Here is a 26,278-nt window from a genome sequence, read left to right as displayed (position 1 = left end):
GGGCTAACGATCCCATAGGATCCTGGAATTATACTCCCGAGCGAAACAGGAGGTCGGGTGTTCCCGCTCTCTGGGCAGATAGCGCGACTGTGCACACACACCTTACTAGCAGCAAAAATGACAATGGCTCGACTATGGAAGAACGCAGATGTCTCCTCAATCCCGCTATGGTGGTCGATATGCTGGGAAATAGTTATGGCAGAAAAGATGACAGCGATCCGCTCTCGGAATCTGAACATTTTTCTGAATACATCAGCGCCCTTCATGGACTACTCAGAAAGGTATCCAGAACTTACTAGAAGGACCCCGCTAACGCGTTGGCTCCAGGGCGAACCGAGCTAGAACTCTTACAGTCTGTTAATGTGTCATTAAAAACCACACCCATTATGAAGGATAGGTCTTGTGTTCCCCACTACCCATTACCCCCTTCAGGGGTGAAAAGGTGTCACTGGCTTTGTGTTTTAATTTGGTGTACTATAAAATGTTCTGATGTTGTCGCTGTTTAACCCTTGTCAAAATGCTTAATAAAATGTTTGTTGAAAAAGAGAAAAAAAAATGTCAATGCCAGAAAAGATAGAGGAAAGCGTTAAAAAGTACCAAAAAGAGATAAAAGGGTTCCCAAGTACAGAGTAAAAGAATGATGGAGTGTGATTAAAGGGGTCCCACTCACTTGGGAGAATCAGATCAAAATCAAGAGTCCACCCAAAAGGGCTGGGGGATTCACAGGTGTAGAGAATGTCTATCAAAAAAGGAAATTTACTCTAACAGCTATGTTTGACAAACAGGGCAGAACACACTTCCCGAGGTTGTCCATACTTTCTCATAAAATGTGGAGATTGTCTCTGTAGAGGGATATCTCTCCAGGCCCAACACATTCCAGGAGAACACAATTGCCTAACAGATACACTAAGTAAAACTCAGCACTTAGAACATAAATGGGAGTTACATTCAGACATTCTCAGGCAAACTTTTCCAGAATGGGGGCAACCAAACGTAGATCTTTTCGCAACCACAGAAAACGCAAAATGGCAAAATTATGCCTCCAGATATCCACAGAAGGGGTCCCTGGGTAACGCACTATGGATCAATTGCTTACACCTTTCCACCAACCCTATTCTTAAGTGATCTACAAAAGGCACCAGGAACATGAAACGATTCTCATAGAACCAATGTGGGTGCATCAAACGCGATACTCCCACCTCCTCAAGATATCTCTGTGCCCATCAATTAGGTTGGCTCCCATTCTCAACATGCTGTCACACAGTCTGGGTCTAATTCTACACCCGCAACTTCATACAACAAACTTAGCAACTTGGCTCCTGAGGTCATAGAGTTTAGACACCTCAATTTACATAACAGATGCATAGACATTTTAAGGGAAACACGTAAGTCTACCACTAGACACTGCTGCTTTAGTAAGTGGAAAGCTTTGTAGTGTGGTGTAGGAAGTCTGACATCAATCCAGTTGATTGTTCACCATCATATATTTTGCATTATCTGTTGCATTTATTGGATTCAGGGATAGTCCGCTCGCCCACGACCTCTCACCACAAGGATCATGTTTTTACGTACCCACATCTCGACCTTGCCTGATGCTCACGCCTCGCTTGCAATGCCCATTATGTATAGCACGCTGGATTGCGTGCATCCACCTGCACCCAATGCCACCACTGGACTTAGAAGCTTGTTCCAGGATCAAACTATTGCTGTCAGTTCAACCAACATTATTACAAGGTGTGACATGCTTAAAGACCAAAATGTACATTATACATATCCCCGACATGTTACCTCAACAACCCAACCAAATACCATGGCAATTGACTCTGCCTCTGCGCCATTGAACTCTGCTGCAAATGTCTTTGCTTGTGCCCCATTGAACTCAGCTGCAAATGTATCTGCCTATGCCCCATTGGCCCCATTGAACTCTTCTACAAATGTCTTTGACTGTGCCCCATTAAACTCTGCTGCAAATGTCTTTGCGTGCGCCCCATTGAACTCTGATGCAAATGCCTTTGACTGTGCTTCTCTCTCTCTCTCTCTCTCTCTCACTCTCTCTCTCACTCCACTGCCCCTCACCCCCCACACAACCACTGCAGAGCACTCGGGAAGGTCCAGACACATCCTTATACCCTATAGATTGCACCATTAGGCCATCTGTTATTTTCCTACTGAAGACACCAGACACCCACAACGCTTCTCCTAACCACAATTGCCCCATTTTACCATTAAGAAAAGTGGCATCACCTACCACCCGCAAGCCTAAGATCCCACACAACAACCCCAATGTTGACACCCCTTTGCTGAAATGAGCTCTGATCAATGCACGCTCTGACCGGCCATTGCCTAGATATCTGTGACCTCTTGACTTCTCACAACTTGGACGCCCTGGCCATCACAGAAACATGGCTCCACGAAGCTTCAGGTCCAGCAGTAAATCTAGCCACCCCCCTAGACAACACAATGTATCGCAAAGGCAGACCTAACACAAGAGGAGGAGGAGGAGGAGGAGGAGGAGTAGCCGCCCTACTGGCCAAAGACTCCCTTTCCATAAGACCCTTGGACACCTCCCTAGAGTAAAATGGAGACCTTCTCTCACACAAACTCACCACCTCTCCGATCAGCACCATCACTATCCACATCATCTACCGCGCACCAGGCCCGGCACTCACCTTTGAAGAAAACCTTTTCCACTGCACATCATGCCACTGTTGTCTATACCTACATTGGAACCAACTCGCACAAAGGACCAAAAACTCTTGGCAGATCTCTACACCACCATCTTAACCACGACAGTAGACACTGTCACCCCCCCTAACCCAACGAAAGGCCAAACCTGTGAGACAAGCAAACTCATGCTATACCCCTGACCTTAAAGATCTCAGAGACAAAAAGCGATAATCAGAATCATGCTGGGGAAAAAACGGTATCCAGTCATTTTATTGCAAACAAAACAGAGTGGTACATAACAGAGCGGACAAAACACTGAAAAACACAGAAAAGGTTAAATAAATATATAAAGGATAGTGGGGTAAGGCTTTAAGATGGGTCAGTATGGGGTTCGGGTGACTTTAAAAGGGTGGAAAAAAGGGGGTTATGGGGTGCCCCAAAATAAAAAAAACTAAGAAATTTCTGTTTTTCAGTGTTTTGTCCACAATGAAATTTACCTCTGTAATTGTGGTCGGTAACATCACATATAACCAAAAAACCCTCAGACGCCGCCAAGCGGGAATTCCTCTCAGCATCCAAAGCCTACAAACAAGCCATCATCTCTGCTAAATCCACCACATTCAATTCCGAATAGCCAATGCTAAATCTGACTCCAAGGAAATCTTCAATATGATAAAGACACAAAGCATGTCAGCGGAATAAGAAAACAAATTATAAAGGGGGGCTGGCACAGAGCCAGGGAAAGTGCCCCCCAATTCGAAACTACATATCAAAACCAACATAAAACGACTGAAAAATATGATATTATTTAAATTTCATTATTTCTTTAAAACATACATATTAAACCTTATTATGAGCTCATATTTAAAATGAACATATTGTTTATAATAATAAAGTGCATAGTCGAATAAGGTGCTTATATAAAACCAAGACTGTCAATCCAGTCAAAACTAACATGATGCTACCGAGCTGTCTGGACACCAAAAGGGTGAAGGATATCACCCGAGTGGGGGTCAGGTAGTTTCGATGGTGCGGAGCATCTAGCTGTTTCACGGTTGAGGCCCATCTTCTTCAGGACTCCCATTGGGATAGTTGCCACTTGAAATTTCGATATGTATAATGTGTATAAGACAATAGTACAGTCAACTATAAAGATTATACAAGCTAAATCCATGGTCTCACCTAGAACATCATAAAAAGAAGAGACAAGGAAACAGAAAAAATAGTAAAGCAAAACCATAAATGATTGCATTCAAAACAGAAAAGACAAACAAGGTGATCTGTAAATAGCGAATAGGAGGCCCTCTCTTTATTCAAGTGTCCGGAAAAGACCTTTATACATGTAAATGGGAGAAGAAGGCTTCACAATTTAATTGATAAATTACCATTATCTTAACCAAAAGCTGGTCCCGTATTCCCGAGGAATACCTTAGGAAATTGAAGCGGACCATGTTAAAGCAGGTTCTCTGTGAAGTAGAACTGCAAAAAGCAAGTAAAGGAACACATTATAAGGTGAGAGGGTCAATGAATCATCAGTGACCTTTCCAAAAAGCAGGGGCAGAACATAAAACGTCAGTCATTCCTACAGTTAGGAGTTAAAATGAATGAAAAAATGAATGAGACAAATCAAGAAGTATATTAATCAGCTCAGAAACAAAAACTCACCTGAATAGTTGTGAGCAAAAATAAAGTTTCCATCCAAGTAGTCGGATACATTGAAGGATTGAAAATTGCACATCCTTCGAAATACGCCCTATCAGGGCGGGATAATGTCCAACATATTTTAGTGACAGATAGCTGCAATGAATGCAAAAAAAACAGTGTAAAGAAACTGTGTATAAAACTAAAACTATACTACAGCATGACCATCCACGGTACATGTCTGTATATGGCAAGCTATGCCCCATAGATTTATATGATTGGTGCATGGACTGATAAATTCATTAATTAATGACCCAGGTGCACCAAAATATGTGCCATAGACCACGTTAAATCTAGTCAAGTCAAATCTGCTGGCCACTAAAACTGGAGTGGAGTAATGGTGTGACTAGCACTGCAAACGCCACAACGGGCAAGTGATAGAAAGACCTGAAAGTTTATCAGGAGTTTCGCAATAGTTCCGATTGGTGTAAGCTAGACAATATATGCCAGGAGCCACGTTGCTTGCGCGTTAGCAGAATAGCAAAGGGCAAGAGACAATGTGTAAATTAACATAGTGACTTAACTAGCCATTGTCCCCGATCAGGGCTGCAGTTACTACAAGATCAGACGGTTCACAAATGCCGCGGCAGCCTCATGAGGGGCCCGGTGTGCACCAAAGCACCTTTTAATCACTATATAAACGCGCACTGCAAAACTTACCTTCAGCTTAAAGTAGCGCATTCCTCCAAATGGATCCGACAGCAATTGAAGACAGGACGAATCTGCCGCAACGCCTAAGTAAGAGTTTTAAATATGCAGCCCTACCGTTCGTGGCATCACGCGTTAAGATTTGAGCACTGGTGCGCTACGTTGCAAACACCGTCGCAGGGGCCATGGTGTCGCCATCTTGGACAACTATATCCTTAGCCACGCATAACCGAGACTCCACGAGGGGTCATGGAACCGGGAAACCTCTCTTATTTGTAAATGTTCCAATTAGCAAAAACAGGGGAAAGGAAATAAAAGGAGCAATAAAGAAAGCCATAGAGAAACATCCAAGCAGTAAAATAAAAAAGATAAGAAAAGAAATTCAAAACAGTCTGCATCATAGTAGCAGACGGTGGAAAAGCAAAAGCCAGGGCAGCAATATGCCCGAAAGAAACTGAACAATGAAAAAAGGAAGAAGAGTGAAAAAATATCATAATGGTGATAAGGAAAATAAATGTATATAGATAGGAGTAATGGATACGTCTGGGAAGGTTGCAACAGCACTACACCTGATGACCCAAAATAGACTGAACTGAAATAAAAACTGAAAAACTAAGGTAGAAAACCCGAAAGAAAGGCATGAATGGACAGAACACGATAAATGCAGAAGCCCTACTGGATAAAAACCCGGCCCGCAGGGTGATCATCAACTAGATAGATCCATTAGGGATCGATGCCCACTCTTCCTGAGTGTTCAGACCCACTAAGTGACGTTGGGTGTTATAGATCCACCAATGTTCTCGGGTGGAAAGTCTATTTGCAGAGGCATAGGGATCAGGGCCTCTTACATGTTCCAAGACCCACCAACGTAAATCGTTACAACTGTGATGATAGTCTGAAAAGTGGGGCACAAGATGAGATGTCAGGTTGCAAGTGCGTATCCTAGACTTGTGCTCAGAGATTCTGAGTTTCACAGGTCTGGACGTCTTGCCTATGTAGGTCTTTTCGCACGGACATGTAACTGCATACATTACGTTCTTAGAGTTACATGTAGTGTGGTCCCTGAGGTTCCCCACCCTGTTGATATTCACAGAGGTGGTAGCCATAGTAGACCCACAATGGCAGCAATTACCGCATGGAAAATGGCCATGAATTCTATTCATGCCCCACATTTCAGTAATGGTTTTAGGTCCTGTTTTAAACAAGGACCTGTCGGCTTTAGATAGCCAGCTCTTAAGGTTTTTTTCCTTTTTTAAAAGCAAACATGGGAAAATCCAAATCGGAGTTATTCAACTGTAATAGATGCCAATGTTTGCTAATGGCTTTCTTAATAGCCAAGTGGTGAGTGTTACAAGTCATCGCACAAACCATTCTAGAGTGTTTAGAGTTGTCGCGAGTGTTCTTGGCTAGCTCAATCTCGCGATGTTGGTGGCGTGCCCTCTTGCTCTATTGGTGCAATACGTGTTGAGGGTACCCTCTATAGGAAAGTCTACTTTCTATGATGTCAGCCTGGGTAGAAAAGTCTTTTTTTATCAGTGCAATTGTGCCTCGCCTTAGAAATTGACCGTAAGGAATACTGACTCTAAGGGATTGTGGATGGAAACTGTCAAAATGAAGAATGTTATTTCTATCCGTGGGTTTACAATATAAATCTACTGCAATTAGCCCATCCTTCACTTTCAACAAAAGGTCCAAAAACGGTATTGACATATTATCAACGGACATGGTGAATCGAAGCTGTTCGTTCAAAGTTTTCATCCATGTCAGGAAAGCTTCATGGTTTCCCTTGGTTTTGTCCCAGATTATTATAATGTCATCTATATATCTTCGGTAGAAGATAATGGATGGAAGAAAAGGATTGGATTCGTCAAAGATGGAAACTTTCTCAAATGCCCACATAAATAAAGTAGCATAGTTTGGAGCAAAAGCAGCTCCCATAGCGGTGCCCTTGATTTGCAAAAAGAAGTCCTCCTTGAACCGGAAATAATTCTTGGTCAGTGCAATTTCCAAGAGATCAATGAGGAATTCAGTGGGAACCTGCTCCTGCTGGGGGTCGCTTCTCATGTTCAAAAAGAATTTAATGATGGGCAGAGATTCTGACTGTGGAATGTTAGAATATAACGACTCCACGTCTAGAGTAATGAATAGGTTAGTAGCAGTACTGAAGGATAAGCCCTCCAGATGAACGATGGCATCTGTCATGTCTGCCAGATAGGTGGGAGAGTCGGCAGCGAGAGGTTTGAAGAAGAAATTGAGTTATTTGCCCAATGGCTCTAATATGGACCCACACAAAGACACTATCGGTCCGGAAGCTTATATGGGGAAAGAGTGGTGAGAGCATTATCCTGCAGAACCTGCCTGGTTACTCGCGCAATATCGACTAGAGACAACCGGGGAGCAGAAGAGGTGGGCCTGGGACTTGGCATCAGCGAACCCTGGCTCACGGGTCTCTGGATAGCCAGTTCCCCAATATTCTGCAGTGACTTTGCCCAGCATGGGGAACCCCCGGAAGCAGGCCAAGATGGACCAGTTTGCCTGCCCTGAACAGGCCCTGGCGGCGCCTGCAGTCTCGCCCGGCCCATCGCAGGTACAGCTGGATGTTGCCATCCTGAACCAAGCGCTGTTGGCGCTGAAGAGTAGTACAGACAGCTTGGGTGCCAAAATTGATGCCCTATTGTGCAAAGTTGATGTATCAGCAGTACAAATTGAAAAACTGTGTGGCAGCATGTCTGAAGCAGAGCAGCGGATCGGGGAGAGCGAGGACAAAGTGGTTACTCTTCAGTGGGAAATGGCAGAAATTCAACAGGTGGTCAAGAAGATCCAGGCCAAGAGTGAGGATTTGGAGGGGAGATCTAGGCGTAACAACGTCCGGATACTCGGGGTCCCGGAGGCGACGGCCATTGACAACATGGAGAAGTTTGTGGAAACGCTGCTGGTTGAAGTCCTGGGTAACCCCTCCCTCACACCAATGTTTATGGTTGAGAGGGCTCATAGGTCTTAGGCCAGTCGACCTCCACCGTGAGCCCCGGAACGTCCAATTATAGCCAGAATTTTCAACTATAGAGATTGTGATGTTATCCTTCGCACTGCCGGAGAGGGGGGCCAGCTGCGCTGGGGTTCCTCCACTATCAGACTGTTTCCTGACTTTAGTCCTGGAGTACAGGACTAGCAGAGAACATTCCAAGCGGCAAAAACAGCCCTGCGCAAGAAGGGAGTCAAGTACGCAATGCTATTTCCTGCCAAGCTTCGAGTGCAACATAATGGTTCTACAATCTTTTTTACATCTGCTGAAGCGGTGGAGCGGTTTGCATCGAACTTTCCTGAACCGCAGGAACCACGGGACCGCGCTCCACGACACCCTTGAACGAGTGCAATATCAGGCTTAGCCCTGAAATGTGTCTGTAATAATGTTTTGTCAAGTTTTTTTCCAGAATAATAGGAATTGTCCCAGAGGTGTAATTATAAGCTGCTGTGGCCATTAGGAGTGTGCATGCTGCCCTTAGCGCTCCATCAGCTGTTATTGCTGCGGTTTGTTATGGTTGAAACAAGGGGATGGTTCAGGCGGCGTGGGTTGACGAGAGGCCGGTAAGTTCCTGTTTCTGGTGTGTGAGGGGTGGGGTTGGGAAGATGCCAATTGTTTGGTGGGCTTGTTCAAAAGTTGGTAGGGTTGGGGATGTATGTTGTCAATTGGAAACTCACATGGGATTCATAGCAGTGGTGGATGCAGGTAATTGGGAATCATGCCATATAATTACAGGGCGCAATGCTTGGCAGGGAATAGCAGGGAGTAGTTGGGAAAATGACTAGTTCAGCTCCTGGGGGTGGGCTTGGGATGACATCCTCTCCTGGAATATCAGGGGGTTTACCAACCAGAAGAAAATCCACTTAATAGCAAACTATGGTCGGAATCATGGCGCAAACGTGCTGTCTCTTCAGGAGAAGCACTTGGCCTGTGGCGCTACTGTACCTAGATTACCGGGGTGGGGCATACACAGATATGATTCCTCTTACAATTCATATTCCAGGGGAGTTGCCATATATGTACACAACACATTACAATTCAGACTCCATGCACAGGTTACTGGTGAAGAAGGTTTTATATTGCTTGCGGGCGAGATACTGGGCACTTATCTACTCTTGTTGAATATTTACGCTCCTAACACGGATTCGCCCAAGTTTTCCACCAATGTGCGAGTCATATTCACAAGTTTCCGGGGTATGAAATACTATGGGCGGGCGATTTTAATCTAGCTCTCAAGCTGGACCTTGACCGGTCATCGACATCACAAACGGCCCCACCGCAGGCGGTTAAAGCGTGGTCCACCATATCGCAATGTCATGGGCTGCTGGATGTATGGAGATACAAAAACCCGGAGGACAGGGAATATACATTCTTCTCTGTGGTGCATGGGTAGTGCCTCCAGAATTGACTATATAATGGCTACCTGCCCTGTAATGGCTGGAGTCTCTGAGGCGTCCATCTTTCCTCAGACCCTCTCGAATCACTCGCCGGTCAAAGTGCGTCTGAGGATTTCCAAGGCCTCCCTGGGCCCGCTAAAATGGTGATTTAGAGCCTCTGCACTTGAGGACATGGCATTCCGCACAGAAATCGAGCAGGAAATTGTAACGTACTTTCAAACGAATGAGGGGTCGGTCCCAGACCAGGGTGTAATTTGGGAATCCTTTAAGGCTTATATTAGGGAATGCTGTATATCTAAAGAGGGTGGGATACTCAAGACCATTCGCCACTCCATGCGGAGGCTGGAGGCTCAGATCCGCGTAAGGGAGAATAGGCAACTAAGGCAGGATACGCCCAAACTCCGTAGTGAGCGGGGGTGCTGAGAGAGGAGCTCCGGCAGTTGGCTGACAGCGAAGACCGGTTCATAGGGGATCCAATCCTTGTTGCCAGGTATGGGGAGGGGGATAGGCCGAGTAAATCCCTGGCTTGGGCCATTCGTAAGGAACGCCAGAGCACTTACGGAGTGAATATTGAGGGTAAAGATGGGGAAATCAAGGTGGACTCGCAAGGGATCAGTGATGAATTTAGGGAGTACTATGAACAGTTATACACCTCTGCCCGCACCCCTGGCCATGACGAGCTGATACGTTACTTGGATGAGATAGCCCTGGGGTGGATTGGGTAGTGCCCTCAAAGTTCCCATCACTGAAGATGAGATACGTGATGCCATTAAGTCCCCTCCAAACGGGAAATCCCCCGGGATGGATGGCATAACAGCCTAGTTTTATAAAGCGTACGCTGAATTGGTAATCCCCCACCTGATGAAGATGTACGAAAGTGCCCTGGACACCGGGACCTTGCCTGAATCTACTATATCAGCGCTGGTGACCGTCCTTTTGAACCTGGCAAAAACACCTGATTAATGTCATCGTACAGACCACTGTCCCTAATCAACACAGACAATAAAATATTAGCTAAGATCCTTACAAGCCGTATCCTTCCTTATATGCCCGCTCTTGTGCTGCCAGATTAGGCGGAATGTATTCCTGGTAAGTCCACTCAACATAACCTGCGCCGTTTTTTTACTCTTGTCCATAACATCCATCCGAAGGTGCCTATGGTGGTCGCCGCGTTGGATGCCGAAAAGGCATTCGACTCAGTCGAGTGGCCTTTTCGATTCAAGGTACTGCAACGCTCGGGATTTGGGCTCACCTACATTAATTGGGTAAAATTACTATACACGGCCCCTCGGGCAGCGGTATACATCAGTGGGCTGGTCTCGAGGTATATTTACCCTATGCAAAGCACTCGGCAGGGTTGCCACTTTTCCCCGGTATTTTTTGCTCTCCCAATGGAGCCCCTGGCGTGCCATATCCGAGAGCTGCATGCGCACCGTGGAATTCGTGTTCGAGCACACCTTTCCACTATATCCCTACATGCGGATGATATACTTCTGTATATAAAACACCCTCGCGAAAACCTGACCCCTCTGACGCAAGAAGTGGCTCGATTTGCTGAGCATTCGGGACTCTGGATAAATTTGGACAAATCCAAAATACTTCCTCTGACCTCTGTTGTGCAGCAAGCGGATGTCGGGGACGGGTTCCGCTGGTGCCCGCAGTCGATACGGTATCTGGGCATTTCAGTCTCCGTTGAAAGATATAGGCTGTTTAAAGATAACTATTTGGCTCCGCTGGAGACGATTGAACAAAGAGTGGAGGCATGGATCCGTCTCCCTATGTCGCAGGTGGCCCGTCCAGCTCTGGCCAAGATGGTGATACTTCCCAAACTGTTATATGTTTATAGTAATCTAACAGTGTGGCCTCTGGAATAATACTGGAGCTGCGTGCGGGGAATGATGACTAGATTGTTATGGGTGGGGAAGAGGCCTCGGATAGCCTACGAAATGTTGGCCCGGCCATATGAGCTTGGTGGTTTAGAATACCCGGACATTTATATGCATTATTTGGCAGCGCAGGTGCAATACATATCTGACTGGAGTGACTCTGCCAGTGACTCTCCACACACCCGATTGGCGAGAGCTATAGCTAGTCCGGATGCGTTGTTGGGCATGCTTTGGGGAAATAAAGATAAGGTCCCACGGGACGAGGTCCAACCTATTGAGATAACAAGTAAAGCCTGGGAACGGATATGTCGCCTGATGGGTGCTACTTCTTGTTACTCGCCTGACTTTCCCCTATATAACGTGATCAGAATTCCACTCACGCAAGAGAGGTCATTTGTGGAGTCTTTCCGGGCATTGGGAATTCGGACACTGGGGGACATAGTGCAAGATGGTTGTTTCATGCTATGGGAGGAATTATGCCTTAGAGGGGAAAGTAATGCGGTGACACTGCTACACTATTACAGGTTGCGTAGTACTTTGAAATATAAATGGCCCAACTTCCCACAGGTCCCTGTTCCACTCCCGGTGCAGAGTCATTTTTTCAACCCTGTCTCGTCTGGGAAACTGGTATCCACTACCTATAAGCTGGCCAGATCTGGGAGGGGGTAGTGAGTCACCCTTACAGAGTCAAATGGGAAACAGTGTTGGGGAAGCTATTAACTGAGGCTCAATGGAAACAGGTCTGCATGCAAACCCACCATATATCTATAAACTGTTGATATAGAATGATACACTACAAGTTTGTGCACCAATGTTATTATTCTCCGAATACTTTGCACAGGTTTTACCCGGACAGATCACCTGCCTGTAAGAGATGTGGGGCAGAAACTGCAGACTTTTATCATGTAGCATGGCAATGCCCCCGGGTACGGGCGTTCTGGCACTCTATAGAGGAGGCAATGACTAGTATGTTTCCATCTATGAGGGACTTTGAACCAGAACTGTGGCTACTGGCCTTGTAGGATGGCTACGGTGGTGGCCAGGTCCCTTGTGGCGAGGGCCTGGTCTAGGACTGCCGCCTCTACATTTTCTCGATGGTTGGATGGCATGCGTCTGTGTGAGCAAAGGGAGACCAGGTATGCAGCGACGCTCCCTGCCTCCAGTCGCCCATTTTTACTATTGGCCTCCTTTCAGGAATTACCTGCTAGAGAAAGATCGGGAGTTACTGGTCCCGGAGTCCACCCTGTGTTAAAGACCCATTATTCGGGGATTAGAATTGTGATTGTGAAGGTGGTGTTGTGACAATCTTGTGGAGCCTATAAATCCCCTAGGGGTGATCAAGATAGCCTCAATTAAAATGTGTCCCTGCTGTTGGCTACACGTCCCTATGTGAGTGCAGGGGTTGGGGGGAGGGGTATGTTGGGTTGGATGGGGTTTTGATGTTTGTTGCAATTAAAATAATAAAGTTTTTAAAAAAAAAGAAATAATGTAATATTTGTCACCAACCCCTAAATGGCCTATGCAAAGCATGTAAATCTAAGCAGATGCAAGCCTCACAGGGACTATTACTGGAAGGTAGTGTTTGTCATATGGTTCCATGTAATTTTGCTGCTGTTTTTTTTTTTTTTATTTTTTTTTTTTAAGGGGGGGGGCCACAATGGCCCATCTAGACCACCCAGCCCAATCCCACCCCCAAACACCAAACCCATATATGTTTTACAGAAAATCAACTAAAACAACTGTGGTGAAAACTGCAAACCTGCATTTCACAGCGGCGAACACACGCATACGGTTAAGAGTACCAACTGCATTTGGGTGAAATTGTATGTAAATGTGTACTATGTAAAGCGCTTAGGCGTAAACACTATATAAATAAAACATTATTTCTCCAGCATTGGATATTTCATGGATTCACATGCTCATGAATATTCCTTGTTGTCAAGCGGGGAATATTCATGAGCATGTGAATAAAGGTATGTAACTTGTTCCATGCATACACATGTGCATACGCTGCGTAAATATAGAGTACTTACATTATTTTGCCTGACCTCATGATTATGTGCAGGCGGGTAACTAAACATCTGGGTGTGTCGACTCAGAAGAGCATTGTGAGTACCCATACACTTGGTAGGGGATATCATGACAGCAATGCCCCGTCGACACTGATTTTATTGCGTTGCTGTAAACAACTTGTAATACTCCTGACCTACCAAAAGATAGCAGACTATGCATAGCATGTACGGTTCTACTGTTGTCATATCTTCTCACAAAGATGATTATTTTTCCATCTTAAATTCTTGCCAATGACTGTGGTGTTACTGGTCAACAAATTGAGGTGAAACTGTCTACAAAAAAAATTATTTTGTTGCTGAATATGGCCTCTTTCTTTTTCCATCAGAGAGTACAGTGTGGCGAGAGCTTAGATGGTTGTTTTCAAGTTATAAAATGTTTAAGCCGAAGACCTAGGAACTGGTTGCAGTGCGTGGAGCTAGCAAGATTAAAATTTGAGAAATATTTTAACCATAAGGTGAGGATATTAAATGTTATTTTGTAATTGACTGTATCAGTGGCACTTGTCTTTGATATCAATGTTTGTGATATTCTCTTTTCTGGATGCCACCATAAAGATTATCGTGGTGCCAAAATAATCCTTAAATTCAAATTATTATTGTAGGAAGTACTGGTATATCTTGTCCTCCTTTCTTTAGACTCCCGAAAAATCCATACCCCAGTAATAAAAGTAAAACCTATCTTGCTTAAGCATATAGAATAAGTTGAAGCCTGTTCTCCTGGTACAGCCTTGTTCCTCCCTTTTCCCCAGGGTGCAGGCCTTGCGCTACTTATACATACATCAACTGCTATATATCAATCCCTTTTTTCCACTGGACCAGATTGGAAGCTTATTACAAAGCTGCATGTCTTGTGTACCCGTAAAGTATGTAAGAAAGGTTTGACATTAGTATATTCTTCCTTTAGACCACCAATTACCTTGTTAAAATGTATGGCCTAACAGGACACTTTCATGCTATGCATGGGCTACCCTGTGTATTTTTCTGATGCAGAGCCTCACAATCAATGTTTCTATTGCTATAGCTTCAGGAATTATAGGCCTGTGCCCTTTGTAAATTTGTTTTCAGTTTGAGCCCACAAGAACAGGTTTTCAAGACTTAGTTGGGGATTAAGACAAATGTGAGCGTTAGGTGCGATAAGTCCGAATCAGGAGACAAACAACTCCTTGTGGTTTAAGCTCTCTGGTTTATTTCACTCCCAAAACCCTGTTCTAGCACTACGACTCTGGTCCCTATGCTAAGGCTAAGAAAAAAGTTAAAAGGAAGTATGTCAGGATGTCGTACATAATTGTCTGTCCGCCGTCATGGAGCCTAACTAGCCTGATCTGTAGCCCTACCACTACTTTCTGTAAGGTGTCGGCGTGGGTCTGGATTTTCAGTCTTCAGTGCTTCACATCGGTTAGTGACAGGAATGTGGCGTTTCTCCAGCTGGTGCTGGTCAACTACGTTCCAGGTGGTTCTGTGTCTTCACATGTTGGCAGGACCAAGCTTCTCCAGCTACAGGCCTGGATCTAGGTAGCAGCATTCTGCAGGATTTTGTGTTCCTCTGAACTTCACACTATTGGCGTGGGACTGCTTCCTAATTCTGCCTTGAAGAGGATGGGCCCTCCTCTGTGTCTTGGCTCCACAGGCTTTCATACCTCTCTCCTGCTTGCCATGTCTTGGTAGGTCTCACACGCCCTTTATGTTCTGCTCTGGGAGGAGACTGAACTATCCATTGGTCCTTCCTGTCATACACAGAGGGCACCTATAAGTGTCAGAAACCATACCAGTTACCACTTTGTGAACATTCCCATAGTTGTTTGGTGTAATTCCCATATAGCCAATACAAAGCTTAGCTTTTTTGGACATGGGAGAATAACCCACATCCCTGTCAAGGGATAGCCTGTCGTACAAAGTTGGGGGTCACCCCAAGTGGGATCCTGTTTTCCTGTTCCCCTAGGGGAGGGTTAACCTTATTGGGCTCACTGCCCCAGTCCAAAAGGGGTGGCTCCCCCTTGGGGAGAGGGGAAGAATTTCCTGGATTTGGCACACACTCCTTCCGTTAGTTTGGAACCCTTATCTAGCTGATTCAAGGGATCCAACTGAGGAGGTTGGCATTGTCTTGGTCTTCCCCTTTCTATGGAGCAGAATGGTTGTAAGTCTAGGTACCACCTTCTTGCTGTGGCATTTAGTGTCTTTTTTCAAGTATGTCCAGGTCAAGGGTGAGTAGTGTGGGTAATGAGTTTGAATGTTCATCTCGTCAGGTAATATCAGTCTGGTGATGGCCCACTTCATAGTTAGAGCTTCAAGCTCCACAGTTATTTAAAGTTGTTTCTGAGGGAACATTTGGCTAATATATACTACCTGGGGTTCTTGACAGTCATGCAACTGTGAGAGAATGGCTCCTAGGCCTACCTTGAACGCATCAGTCTGTAAAATGAATTCCCGGTTAAAATCGGGCATCGTGAGAACAGGCTCATTGCAGAGGATGTGCTTCAGCTCATCTACACTGTGCTGGTCTTGTCAGGTTCAGACAGTTTTGTTGTGCTGTTTATTGGTAAGGTTTGCCGCAATTGTTGAAAGGTTCGGGATGAACCTGCGGTAATACCAGGCTATCCCTAGGAAGGCTCGGAGTTCCCGTTTGGTCTTGGGTGGAGATGTTATGGTCCCCACCTTCACTTTCTCTGTCTGGGGCTGAACAATGCATTCTGATCAAGATGTCATATCTTGAGTTTGACCCGGAGACCAGCCTTCTGTTAGGCCCTGGGTGATTTCATATAAATGAAACGGGTGTTCTTCTCAACTACTACTGTGTTTTGCAATATCATCTAGATATGCCCCGCAAATGTATAATGGGGCCGCAGGATCTCCTGTATCGGCCATTGAAAAATAGTTTCCACCCTGTATATGCAGAACGGGAGCACAGTAAATTGGAATAAACCGCAGGGAGTGCTAAAGCCAGTTTTCTCCTTGTCGGAGGGATTTAGAGGGATCTGCCAATAAACCCTTGGTTAAGTCTAACATGGTAATAAACTTAGTATTCCCCAGTTGCTCAATCAGCTTGTCTATTCTTGGAATTGGGTAGTTGTTGAAGAGATACTGAATTGAATATTTGGAATTCAATACAAAAATAGCAAGAATTGTTCAGGTTTAGCGTCAAGTAAAATAAAGGATGAGCAAGGACTCTCAAAGGGCTCAATTACACCCAGCTTCAACATTTTGTATATATCTTCCTCCATGATCATCTTCCACACTTCTGGGATTCAGTACGGTTTTACGATAACCAACTGCGCAGGGGATATTCTAATAAGGCGGAAGAAGTTTTTGACTCTACCCAGCTCTTCAGCGAAGACCTCTGGGAACAGGGAACATGGCCCAGCACATCTGAGTTATCGCTGCTGGATTTTTCTGAGATTATCTGGAATTAGCCTGTTGGCATTTCCATTCCCCACTAAAAGGCTGGCCACGGTGACAATGCCTTTCTCTGCAAATCTTGAGGAGGTTCGCATGGTATATTTGGTCTTTTGTCTCTGGTTAGTCTTCAAGATTAGGTCGTTGAGCAGGCCCTTATGTTCCAGGACCTTATATGACCCATACCACTTGGATACCATTTTGGTTTTGGATCTGGTTAATAGGACTAATGTCTGATCTCCTACTGAAAAAGGTTGCGTGACAGCCTGTCGGTCATATGCATCCTTCTGATGTTCCTTAGCCCAGCAGAGGGAACTAGTGATGACCTCTCTCAGTGCCTTAATGTGAGCTTTTAACTTATTGGCAGCATGAGATATCGGTAATGCAGTTTCTTACAACATTTCACTTAACATGTTGAACGTCTCTGGGTTCCTGACCATATAGGAGTTCAAACGGGGTATGGCAAATAGGGCCCATGGTATCATCGTACCCCATTGTTACCATTTGCCTGTACCTATTTTTTTATTATCCGCTTCAGGGTCTAATTGGAATTGTTCTACCAAATCATCCGTCTGAGGGGGTATTACACAGAGGGTGCCACTGTCTTGGTATTGATTATCTCATTTACCTCCTGTATGAGGTGGCATGTAAAGGTGGTGCCTTGGTCAGTTAGAATTTTTTGGGGGAATCCCACTCTGAAGAGAAAAGTGTCCAGATGTTTCAGGATATGTGTTCTTATTTCCATGTGAAAGGCCTCTAGGTAGTGGGTGGCATAATCCTGAATGCCCAGCTTGGATGTTTCAAGGGGTCCCACTATATCCATGCCAGTCCTAGAGAACAGAACCTTTAATAGGGAGTGGTGTTAAGAGTGATGTAGAGACCGGAGTGGCTAAAGTCATTTAGCAAATCTAACAACTGGCCGCATAGGTCTTAACATTGGCATATACACCGGGCCAATATATTCTGGTCAGGACTTGGTCCTGGGTCTTGATCACTCCACGGTGTCCTGCTGTGAGGTGGGATTGGGCCATCTCCATGACCACTCTGCCGTGGTTTCTGGGGATTACAAGCTGATGTCGGTAGGTCCCATCCCTCTCAATATATTGCCAATACTGGAGACCCTACTAAAGAAGGGTGCACTTCGGTCAAGTCTTGCCGTTTCAGGGACAACTTTCCCAAAGGCTTCAGCCAGATTCTGGATATTTCTCTACGCAAGCGCCATGTCCAGTACGGTGGGAGTGTCCTCAGTAGTGGGAGAGGAAGAGGTTGGAGACTGATCTGCTTGTCTAAAGCCTAGGTTGCCTCTGACGGAATAAGATAGTCCTTCTCCTAGCCTCATATGGATCCTCTCGAACTGTTTGTTATGAAAAGCTTGGAACTTTTTTCTTTGAGAAGACTTGGCATCCTTTGCATCCAGGAGAAGGGATTCATTCTCCTGGGTCATTCTGAGAACCCACAATTTTTGTTTATTGTAGTGGCAGGGATAGCGTAGAAGCATTTTGTCTGCAGCAGTTTTTGATTTGGGCTTTTACACACTTCCTGATGAGCGCCTGAGTTTCTTTAGTTTAGGTAGGGAAACCCCATTAGAATCGGCAACAGATAAGTTTATCTTTTCTTCGAATACAGCCAAAAGCTCAATCCACCTGGTCACACTCCTCATTCTTTGTCACAGCAGTACTTACCTGTGTTGCACTGCGTTTTTTTTTTCATCCAATGCTATTCCATATTTCCCATGGGTGAATGTATATACTAAAAATTGTAATTGCTTTGCGTGTATTTTAAATGCCTAATGAGCTATTGTATATTTTTTATACTTGCCTGTCTAACTGGAATTATTGGTGGTGTTCTGCGTGAACTTATTGTAGCCCTAGACCACTCCCACACCCCTCCTGCTGCCCCCTCCCCTTCTTTGGGTTTGCCTAAAATCTGTTTCTTCCCTGTTCACTATAAAAGTGGGGCCTCCATAAATCTACCCAAAGGGTTAATTATGGAATTCCATCTTAACAGCCGATGTCTCCTTACAGAGGTTCCAATCCTCTAAAGCAACAGCTAGGTTTATAGGTCTGGCTGTTCAACAACCCTCAATTCCACGAAGCAGAGGGCAAGTATTTCCGCTTCCTTCTAGCTGGGCCCCTTGTGGAAGAGGTTGAGTTCCCCCGGGTAGCCAACAGTCTCGCAGTTTCCTCAGGAGTTGGGGCAGAGGAGCTGCTTCCTCCACAGTCCCCTTGGCCAGCCCAGGCGCAAAGCCCCTGTGCAAGAGACTACTTCCACAAGTTCCCAGTTGATGGGAGAATTTCCCAATTCAGTATGTAATGGTCTTGCACCATGTCCGCCACTTGGGCTTTACAGGTCGTTAATCAGGGTTATTATCCTCCTTTCATTCCACGCCCTCCAGACCATCCTCATTCCAGTCCCCTTTTGCCTCCATATTCCATCCTTTTGGTACTGTGCTCGGAACGATGTAAAGGATGGAACTCCATTTACTATCTGGTTCTGAAGGACACTGTTTATGTCCCTTCATAGATCTGAAGCTGCTTAATCTGAAACTGCACAATGATACATTCAATGTGGTAACTCTAGCCCAGATGCTCCAAGCCTTGATATGCAGGACTGGTTGGTGTCACTGGACTTTCAGGATACATTTTTCCATGTGCTTATTCATTTGAAACACAGGAAGAACCTGGGATTCGTTGAGGTAGCGACATTACCAGTTCAGAGTCCTGCTGTTCTGTCTTTCTTCTCCACCAGGGTTTTCACCTTTCATGTATTTACCTTCCTGGACACCTGGCAGGTCTGAGCTTGCTCCCCAGGCACATCTGTTCCACAGCAGACTGGTACACAGCTTGGGCTTTTCCCTGAACTTCAAAAAGTCTTTGGTTTTGCTGTGCCTGTCCCGCCCGTTTATCATGGCTGTCTTGGAAACGTACCTGTGCAAATACTTTTTTCGCCCTAGTGGCAAACATCTCTTGGCTGGTACAACTGCTCCAATCCCTGGGAAAGGTTCCTCCCATAGCCTTCCTGCGCTTACTGGGTCTCATGGCCTACTGCATTCCTGGAGGCCTGACTGCTCAACGTATTTCTTTAGTGGTCCCTCCGTTGTCAGTGGTCTCAATTTCAAGGAAACATGCATGTCAGATCTTCTGCAGGTATCTAATTGCGTTTCTCGAACTTGTATGCCGGTGCCTGTGAGACAACCTGTTAAAGGGTTTGTTGCTTTAGCCGCCTTGGCCTAGAGTAACTTTAGTCACCAGCGCGTGCCCTTGAAGGTTAAGGCGCTCATGTGTCTAATCTGACAGTGAGCAGACTTTAATCTCCCTTGAAAGTGCGGGAACAAATCAACTTGCTGAAACTGAGGGCAATCAGGCTGGCACTGGTTGCCATCCTCCCCTCTATAAAGGGCATGTCTTTGTTGGGCTTAACGACAAATCAGTGGCCATGCACTACCTCAGCAAGCGAGGTGGTGTGGGGTTGTTGCCGCTATGCAGAGAAACAATACGACTGTGGTTCTGGGCTATGTAGAAATACCTGTCTCGCCTTGCTGAAAATGAGAATTTTGCGGCAGACGCCTTGAGCAGACACCCTTGGACCTCCACGAGTGGGAACTCTGCCAGGGAGCCCTGGAGGTGATTTTCCCATTGGGGAACTCCTCAACTGGACCTATTTGCTTCCAGAGTGAGCAGGAAGTGTGAGTTTTTATACTTCAGGGAATTTTGTCGACAGGTTTCTCTAGAGAGGCACTGACCGTCAACTGGATTTTCAACCTCTTATATCCATTACCGCCAATCTTTTATTCCACTGGTACTCAGGACACTGACCCTGTTTGGGTCCACGTTACAATCTTCATTGCTCCGGACTGGATTTGGAGAATGTGGAACCCAGAGTTGCTGCACATGTCCATCTGTCTTCCCTGGTGCCTTCCAATGAGGGTGTATTGGCTCTCCCAGATGGAAGAATGGGTCCTTCACCCGAACCTTAGCAGCACTTTCATGCTTGGCTGCTGCGAGGCTGACTTACAAAGAGTGGGACTTATCGGATTATGTTTTGGATGTGTTTCTCTCAGCTGGGAGGTGTTAAGACGGATTTCTGAACTCTGTCCTGGCGGCGCAGAAGTTCAGAAGGCCAACCTAATTACTTGGAACAGGGTAACCTCTGGACAAGCCAGACCAATCAGGGTAGCGATCGCGGCGGTCAAGACTAGGTCTCAAGAGGGGTGAGGGTGACTGAAAGCCCGCAATGAGCACACAAAGCAAGGACACTTACAAACTACTCCAAACAGGTGTTATATTAAAAATATATACACATTTATTCCAAGGCCTTTAAAACAATGACCGTAGCGAGAAATCAGAATACAACTCTAGTAAACCAACACATACCATACCAATACAATATATATACAAATACAAACAAGTCTCAAGCGTTGAATGCACGAAATGTGTAGTCCACCTAAAAGGGAAGGAAAACAGGCAGTGCGAAATAATGCTTAGACCCAGTCCGCCTTCAGAGGCACCTAACTAAAAGGAAGTCCGAGCACTATGAAGAGTGGAGCCTTGTGCTCAAAAGTATGTGCACACGCTGGTGCCAACGGGCAAAAGGGGGAGTTTCTTCGAGGGAATCGGGCAGTTCAGTTTAGTGCACAAATGAAGAAGAACAGAGTTCCGCGACTCAAGCGCAGCCTCCACTGTGGGCAGAAGCAGAGCGCGAGTACGGAAAGGTGTGCCGTTTTGACACAGCGGGGAAAAGCTATGGGCTCCTGCAGGAGGGCGACCAGTTCCTAGCTATGCTACTCACCGGTCCCCGATGCAAGCAGACCCAGGCTTCTCCGCGTCAGTTTCAGTCGCTGGCAGGTTCAGGAGAGCAGGGGACGTCTCGTCGTGTTGATTCTGCAGCAGCAGAGTTGAGTTAAAGATGTCCCAAACGAAGTGAACCCGCACAGTTTGTTACCACAGCAGGGCAACGGAGCGGCCGTGTGTATCTCAGTCAAATGTACACTACTCACTTCAGACCTGGGAACGCCAAGTGTACGAATCGTGTGAGAGTGACAAGGACGAGAAATACAACACAACCTGGCGGCGGTTACAGAGCAAGACTCCTGTGTAGGCTGGTCAGTCTGCTGGATGGCCCAAAGACACTTCCGAAGGCTTACGTGCAGGAGATGGTGAATATGGCGAGAATAGCTGTCCCCGCTATTCCAAGGGTCGAAGTACCAGTACAGGCCTTCTGGTTCGATCAGAGGTAAAAAAGGGTTTCACAAGACGACAGCAGTGCAGAGGAGCAGTCCTTCAGCGGGTCACCAGCGATTCCTCGGTTCAGCCTCTTGGTTGCAGGATACTTGGCTCCTGTATTCCTTCGTTCGTGAGAACTCAGGAGATCGACATGGTAGTGGCGTTTCCAGCCCCCTCTTATCCACGGTTCCCTTCGCGCCAAAACGGAGGGGACCCAATGGGAGATCCGCTCATCAACACTCACACCATACGTGGACCTATCACGGACCACGGTGGTCCCAGGCATTCACACCACCCTAGACTCTCTGGCACCCAGGGTGTGTATTGGGACCAGACATCCCAGCCCACATCCTGGAGGCACACACAAGGCCTGTAGAAGCCCGCAAAAGCATCTGTGTTTCGCGGGAAAGTACATACCCAAATAAGGAAGGCCCCGGGTCGGCTCCACCTGGGGAAGGTGAAGGGAGCAAGACGGTCAGCGGACAGGACAAAGGAGCCTCGTGGTCTGGCCATTTTGGGAGCCAGGCCACCATTTTGGGCTAAGCGCGAGAAACGCGCTTAAAACGCCAAAAGGAGCTCAAAACACAAACGATCGCTGCCACCATTCCCGTCCGTGAATCACTTGCACCGATCAGTTACAGTCCAAAAAGAGTATCTAGGGCCTGTAGAAGGCTAGAGACCCAAGAGAGCAGTAACTTAGCTTACAGTGCCCTCTTGTGTCATGTTGCACGAAAGCCGCAACATGATAAAAGAAACTACGGAAAACAGCGTTTCCCGGTACTGACTGACATGTCAGTTTCCCCGTAAGAATGGAGCGAAAGCCCAGAGGAGTACGGCAGAAGGCTGCACTTCTCTGGCAAAGTCTAGATCACGGTGAAAAACAACAGCAAAAAGTTTAGGGGTTGCCATATGGAAGGAAAATTACCCACAATTACGAAATCTTTCCTAACAGGAGGCCCGCTGCTATGTCTACTTATGTCTACAGAATGCTTACATTCTTGGCTTGGTGCCACGAGAGACATAAGGGCCCTTTATCCTGTCCTCTATCTACTGTTTTGTATGTGGTCTTTGGCCCCCACAGGCCTACAGATCAGCACTGAGGTACCAGGCTGCTATCTTAGTCGTTATAAGGACCCCTGAGCGAAGCTCTTAATTCACAATTCCTGCTGTTATGTAACTTTTGGTGGGATTGTGCAGTTTGTTTCCTGCATGCGAGTTTGTGGTTCCGGCATGGAATTTGAATGGTATCAGGTAATATTATCCCCACCAATAATATGGCCATATATATGGTCGTCAGGAACTGCCATAGGCAGTATTATTAGTGGGGATAATTTTGGGGGTAAATGGGAGCAGGTTTTACAGGGGTGTCCTCAGCTCCCTTTAAAATAAGATGGGGATTGCGGGGGTGTCCCCCGCACGTTCAAAGGGTTAATATTGTCGCAAATATACAGCACCATTCTTGTATGACAATATTTTTGCAGGGATATTAACACATGGAACCATTTGAATTTTAAGTGTTTACCTTTCTTATACATTCTCCATTCGAACCTCTGATTTTATGTTTGCTGAGATTTCTCAATGTTAAGATGATTTTCTTGTTGGCCATCACTTCTGCAAGATTGGTGAGTGGGACATCAGCAAAGATGACCAGCTTTTCGTGGGTTATGCTGGTACCCCTACTGACAGCGCTGTCACCAAACAGAGCCTGTCCCGGTGGTTCATTCTCTCAAGCTTCTAGCTCTCCCTCTCGGTGGACAATGAGAGGAAGGAGGTTTTCTTAATGCTGGCTTTCGTGGCTTGAGCCACAAAGGTCTCCAGGGGAGGCATGGGTTGAGAGGAATGCTTGGTCAGAAGTGCTTGGCGGTGTTGTTTATCAGGTCTCATTCCACCGCAGTGTATAAGGCCGACTTCTCAGAGGCTAGTAAAACTGGGGCTTTCAATTCCAGGTTGAAGGACACCAAGGTCTCTCTGAGGACCTGATCCAGAATGTTAGCTAACTCAAAGTGATTTGGTTGGTGCCGACAAACCCAGTGTTCCCACCACCTTGAACATCCACTTCTGAAAAAAAGCATAAGGCTTCCCTGGAATCTGCACAAAAAGGAAGTCCAACTGTGTTGAAGTGTCGAGACTGCTGGCTGCTTGGAAGTTGCAGGCCAGGTCCTTCAAATCCCCTGCCTCTCCATAGAGTTCCTCTGTGAAATCCCCCTAAGGTAGTGGTGCTCTAGCCAAAATGTAGGAAGTGGGGCAAATTCTAGAGGTGCTTCAGCAGCGAGGGGCACCAGCGCCAAGAGATCAACACCTGAAGGCAGAGCAGCACAGAGAAGGGGCCGGGCACGTAAGCCTGCAGTGGCATTCTCTCGAGGGGTCCCTGCCTGCTCCTCCAAGCACAGTGGGCCCTGTTAAAACTGCCAGTGCGAAGGCAGAAAGCAATCAGCGCCTTGGCAAATATGTCTAGCCTCTTAGCTGAAAGCTCTCCCATTCTTCCAGGGTGGAGGACTGGGTGGGAAGAACAAATGATCTACTGCTTAGTAATGTTCTTTCTGATGGCTATTGCTCCCACAGATTTCTCATCTTTTGATAACTGTCTCCCAGCACAGAAGCTTGCCGGGAAAAATTGTATTTTTGGTAAGCAAGACCCATGTGATATCCTTATGGCACCAATGGGCAGGGGTACACCTTGGTACTCCTAGTGTGTGTTTTTAGACTCCTGTGCATTGCCCACAGAGCAGAGTATGGGCTGGTGGCAGCTACCTTCTGACTTTGCAGTGGCTCTGAGTGTCCACTATTTTGGGGCCCCCAAGCCCTGCCACAGATATTATTGGATTCCTGAACAAAGGTGTGATGGCCACTGAGCCTCATGGCTTGCTGCCGTTCCCTTGCTGTTTCTCAAGTTCCTGAGAAGCGCTAGCTCTGCCTCCATTCCCCTGATTGGATGTTGGGTGGAAGGACCATAAATGGCTCTGGGGCTGCCTCTACTATCCTGAGAAGCCCTAGCTCTGCCTCCCTTCCCCTGATTGGATGTTGGGTGGAAGGACCATAAATGGATCTGGGGCTGCCTCTACTATCCTGAGAAGCCCTAGCTCTGCCTCCCTTCCCCTGATTGGATGTTGGGTGGAAGGACCATAAATGGATCTGGGGCTGCCTCTGCTAGACTGGTCGGAGCCTTTCCAGGAACTGCTTGTTTTAGGTACACCTTAGGAGTGGGACCTGACTGAATGGAAATGGGAGTCATTTCACATTCTGTGTTCTGGGGGTCTGGTTTTGGTTGCGTCACAATGCCTGTGGTCTGCCTGAGAGACAGCCCTTTCTTTTTTTTTGTATTTGAATTTAATCGCATAGCAATTTTTACAAAAAAGACAAACATTTAAAATTAAAGTCCACGGTCCCCTGTTTTCCTCGTTTTCTGAAAACCATTTCGTTCCCAGACCCACAGTTCCTGTCACACAGTAGACTTCTAGTCTGTGGATCCTTTAAAGTCTAATGTTACTGGGTAGATTTTCCCAATAAATTGGACTACTGCAATCACCCCTGGCGTGGAAATGCTAATCATCAATGCAATCCATCGTTGGTGATCGTCCAGTGTTTGTAAGAATCGAAAAAGAGGTGTCAGAAATTGGTCACGCTCTGCAGCCAAACCAGGGCAATTAATCATCACATGTTTGATGGATTTGTTTTCTGACTCGTCCTTGCAGAATCTACAGCCAGATGATAAGTTTGTACCTCTTATAGACAGAATTTCATTGGTTGGGATTAAGTTAAGGCGGATTCTCAAGAACGTGTCCCTGAATCGCTGATCCGGAAACTTAAGAAGGTACGCCATCAACTCATTCAGCTTCCGAGCAGGATATGGTGTCTTTCCAACCAATTTAGAGGCACTAGCTTTGTCCAGGGTTTGGATCCAGTCAGCACGGAGCAGTTTTTCTTTTACCCGCCTAGGGTTTGTAATAAGATCGTCTTCCGAACAGCAGAGGCCTGCCAAGAGTTTTTTTCAAATGACACACCCAGTTTGACAGGCTTTCAGATGAATTAGTCTTGATTTCTTTCTTTATTAGATGCAACACCCTTGGACAGCTGGGTAACAACGTTTCTCGGTGTAACAATAGCCTTTTCCAGTCCACTACTGCTTCGAGGGATGACAATGATAGTTCTGTGCGCAGGACATCAATCTGGACTGCGTTAGGAAGGTTTAATGTCTTTTTCCAGATAATTGATTCCAAGCGCCCCCAGATCTCTGCTGGGATACCCAAAATTCCATCTGAGCCGTATGTTAAGG

The 26,278-nt window shown here is 46.2% G+C and overlaps 1 protein-coding gene across 2 annotated transcripts in view; it reads left to right on the top strand.

The window, feature by feature from the left end:
• The window catches only part of UBA6 (ubiquitin like modifier activating enzyme 6), a 1,607,755-nt gene that overhangs the window by 972,385 nt on the left and 609,092 nt on the right, over positions 1-26,278 (top strand). For both annotated transcript variants that reach the window (XM_069630498.1, XM_069630497.1), the window contains exon 23: positions 13,720-13,848. In XM_069630498.1, coding sequence (XP_069486599.1) covers positions 13,720-13,848 — 129 coding nt within the window. The remainder of the gene's footprint in view (positions 1-13,719; positions 13,849-26,278) is intronic.

Source organism: Ambystoma mexicanum, chromosome 6q (assembly GCF_040938575.1).
Source record: "Ambystoma mexicanum isolate Mex_15411 chromosome 6q, UKY_AmexF1_1, whole genome shotgun sequence".
NCBI lineage: Eukaryota > Metazoa > Chordata > Amphibia > Caudata > Ambystomatidae > Ambystoma > Ambystoma mexicanum.
Note: the sequence above shows the minus strand (reverse complement) of the source record. Positions and strands in the feature narration are given on the sequence as shown.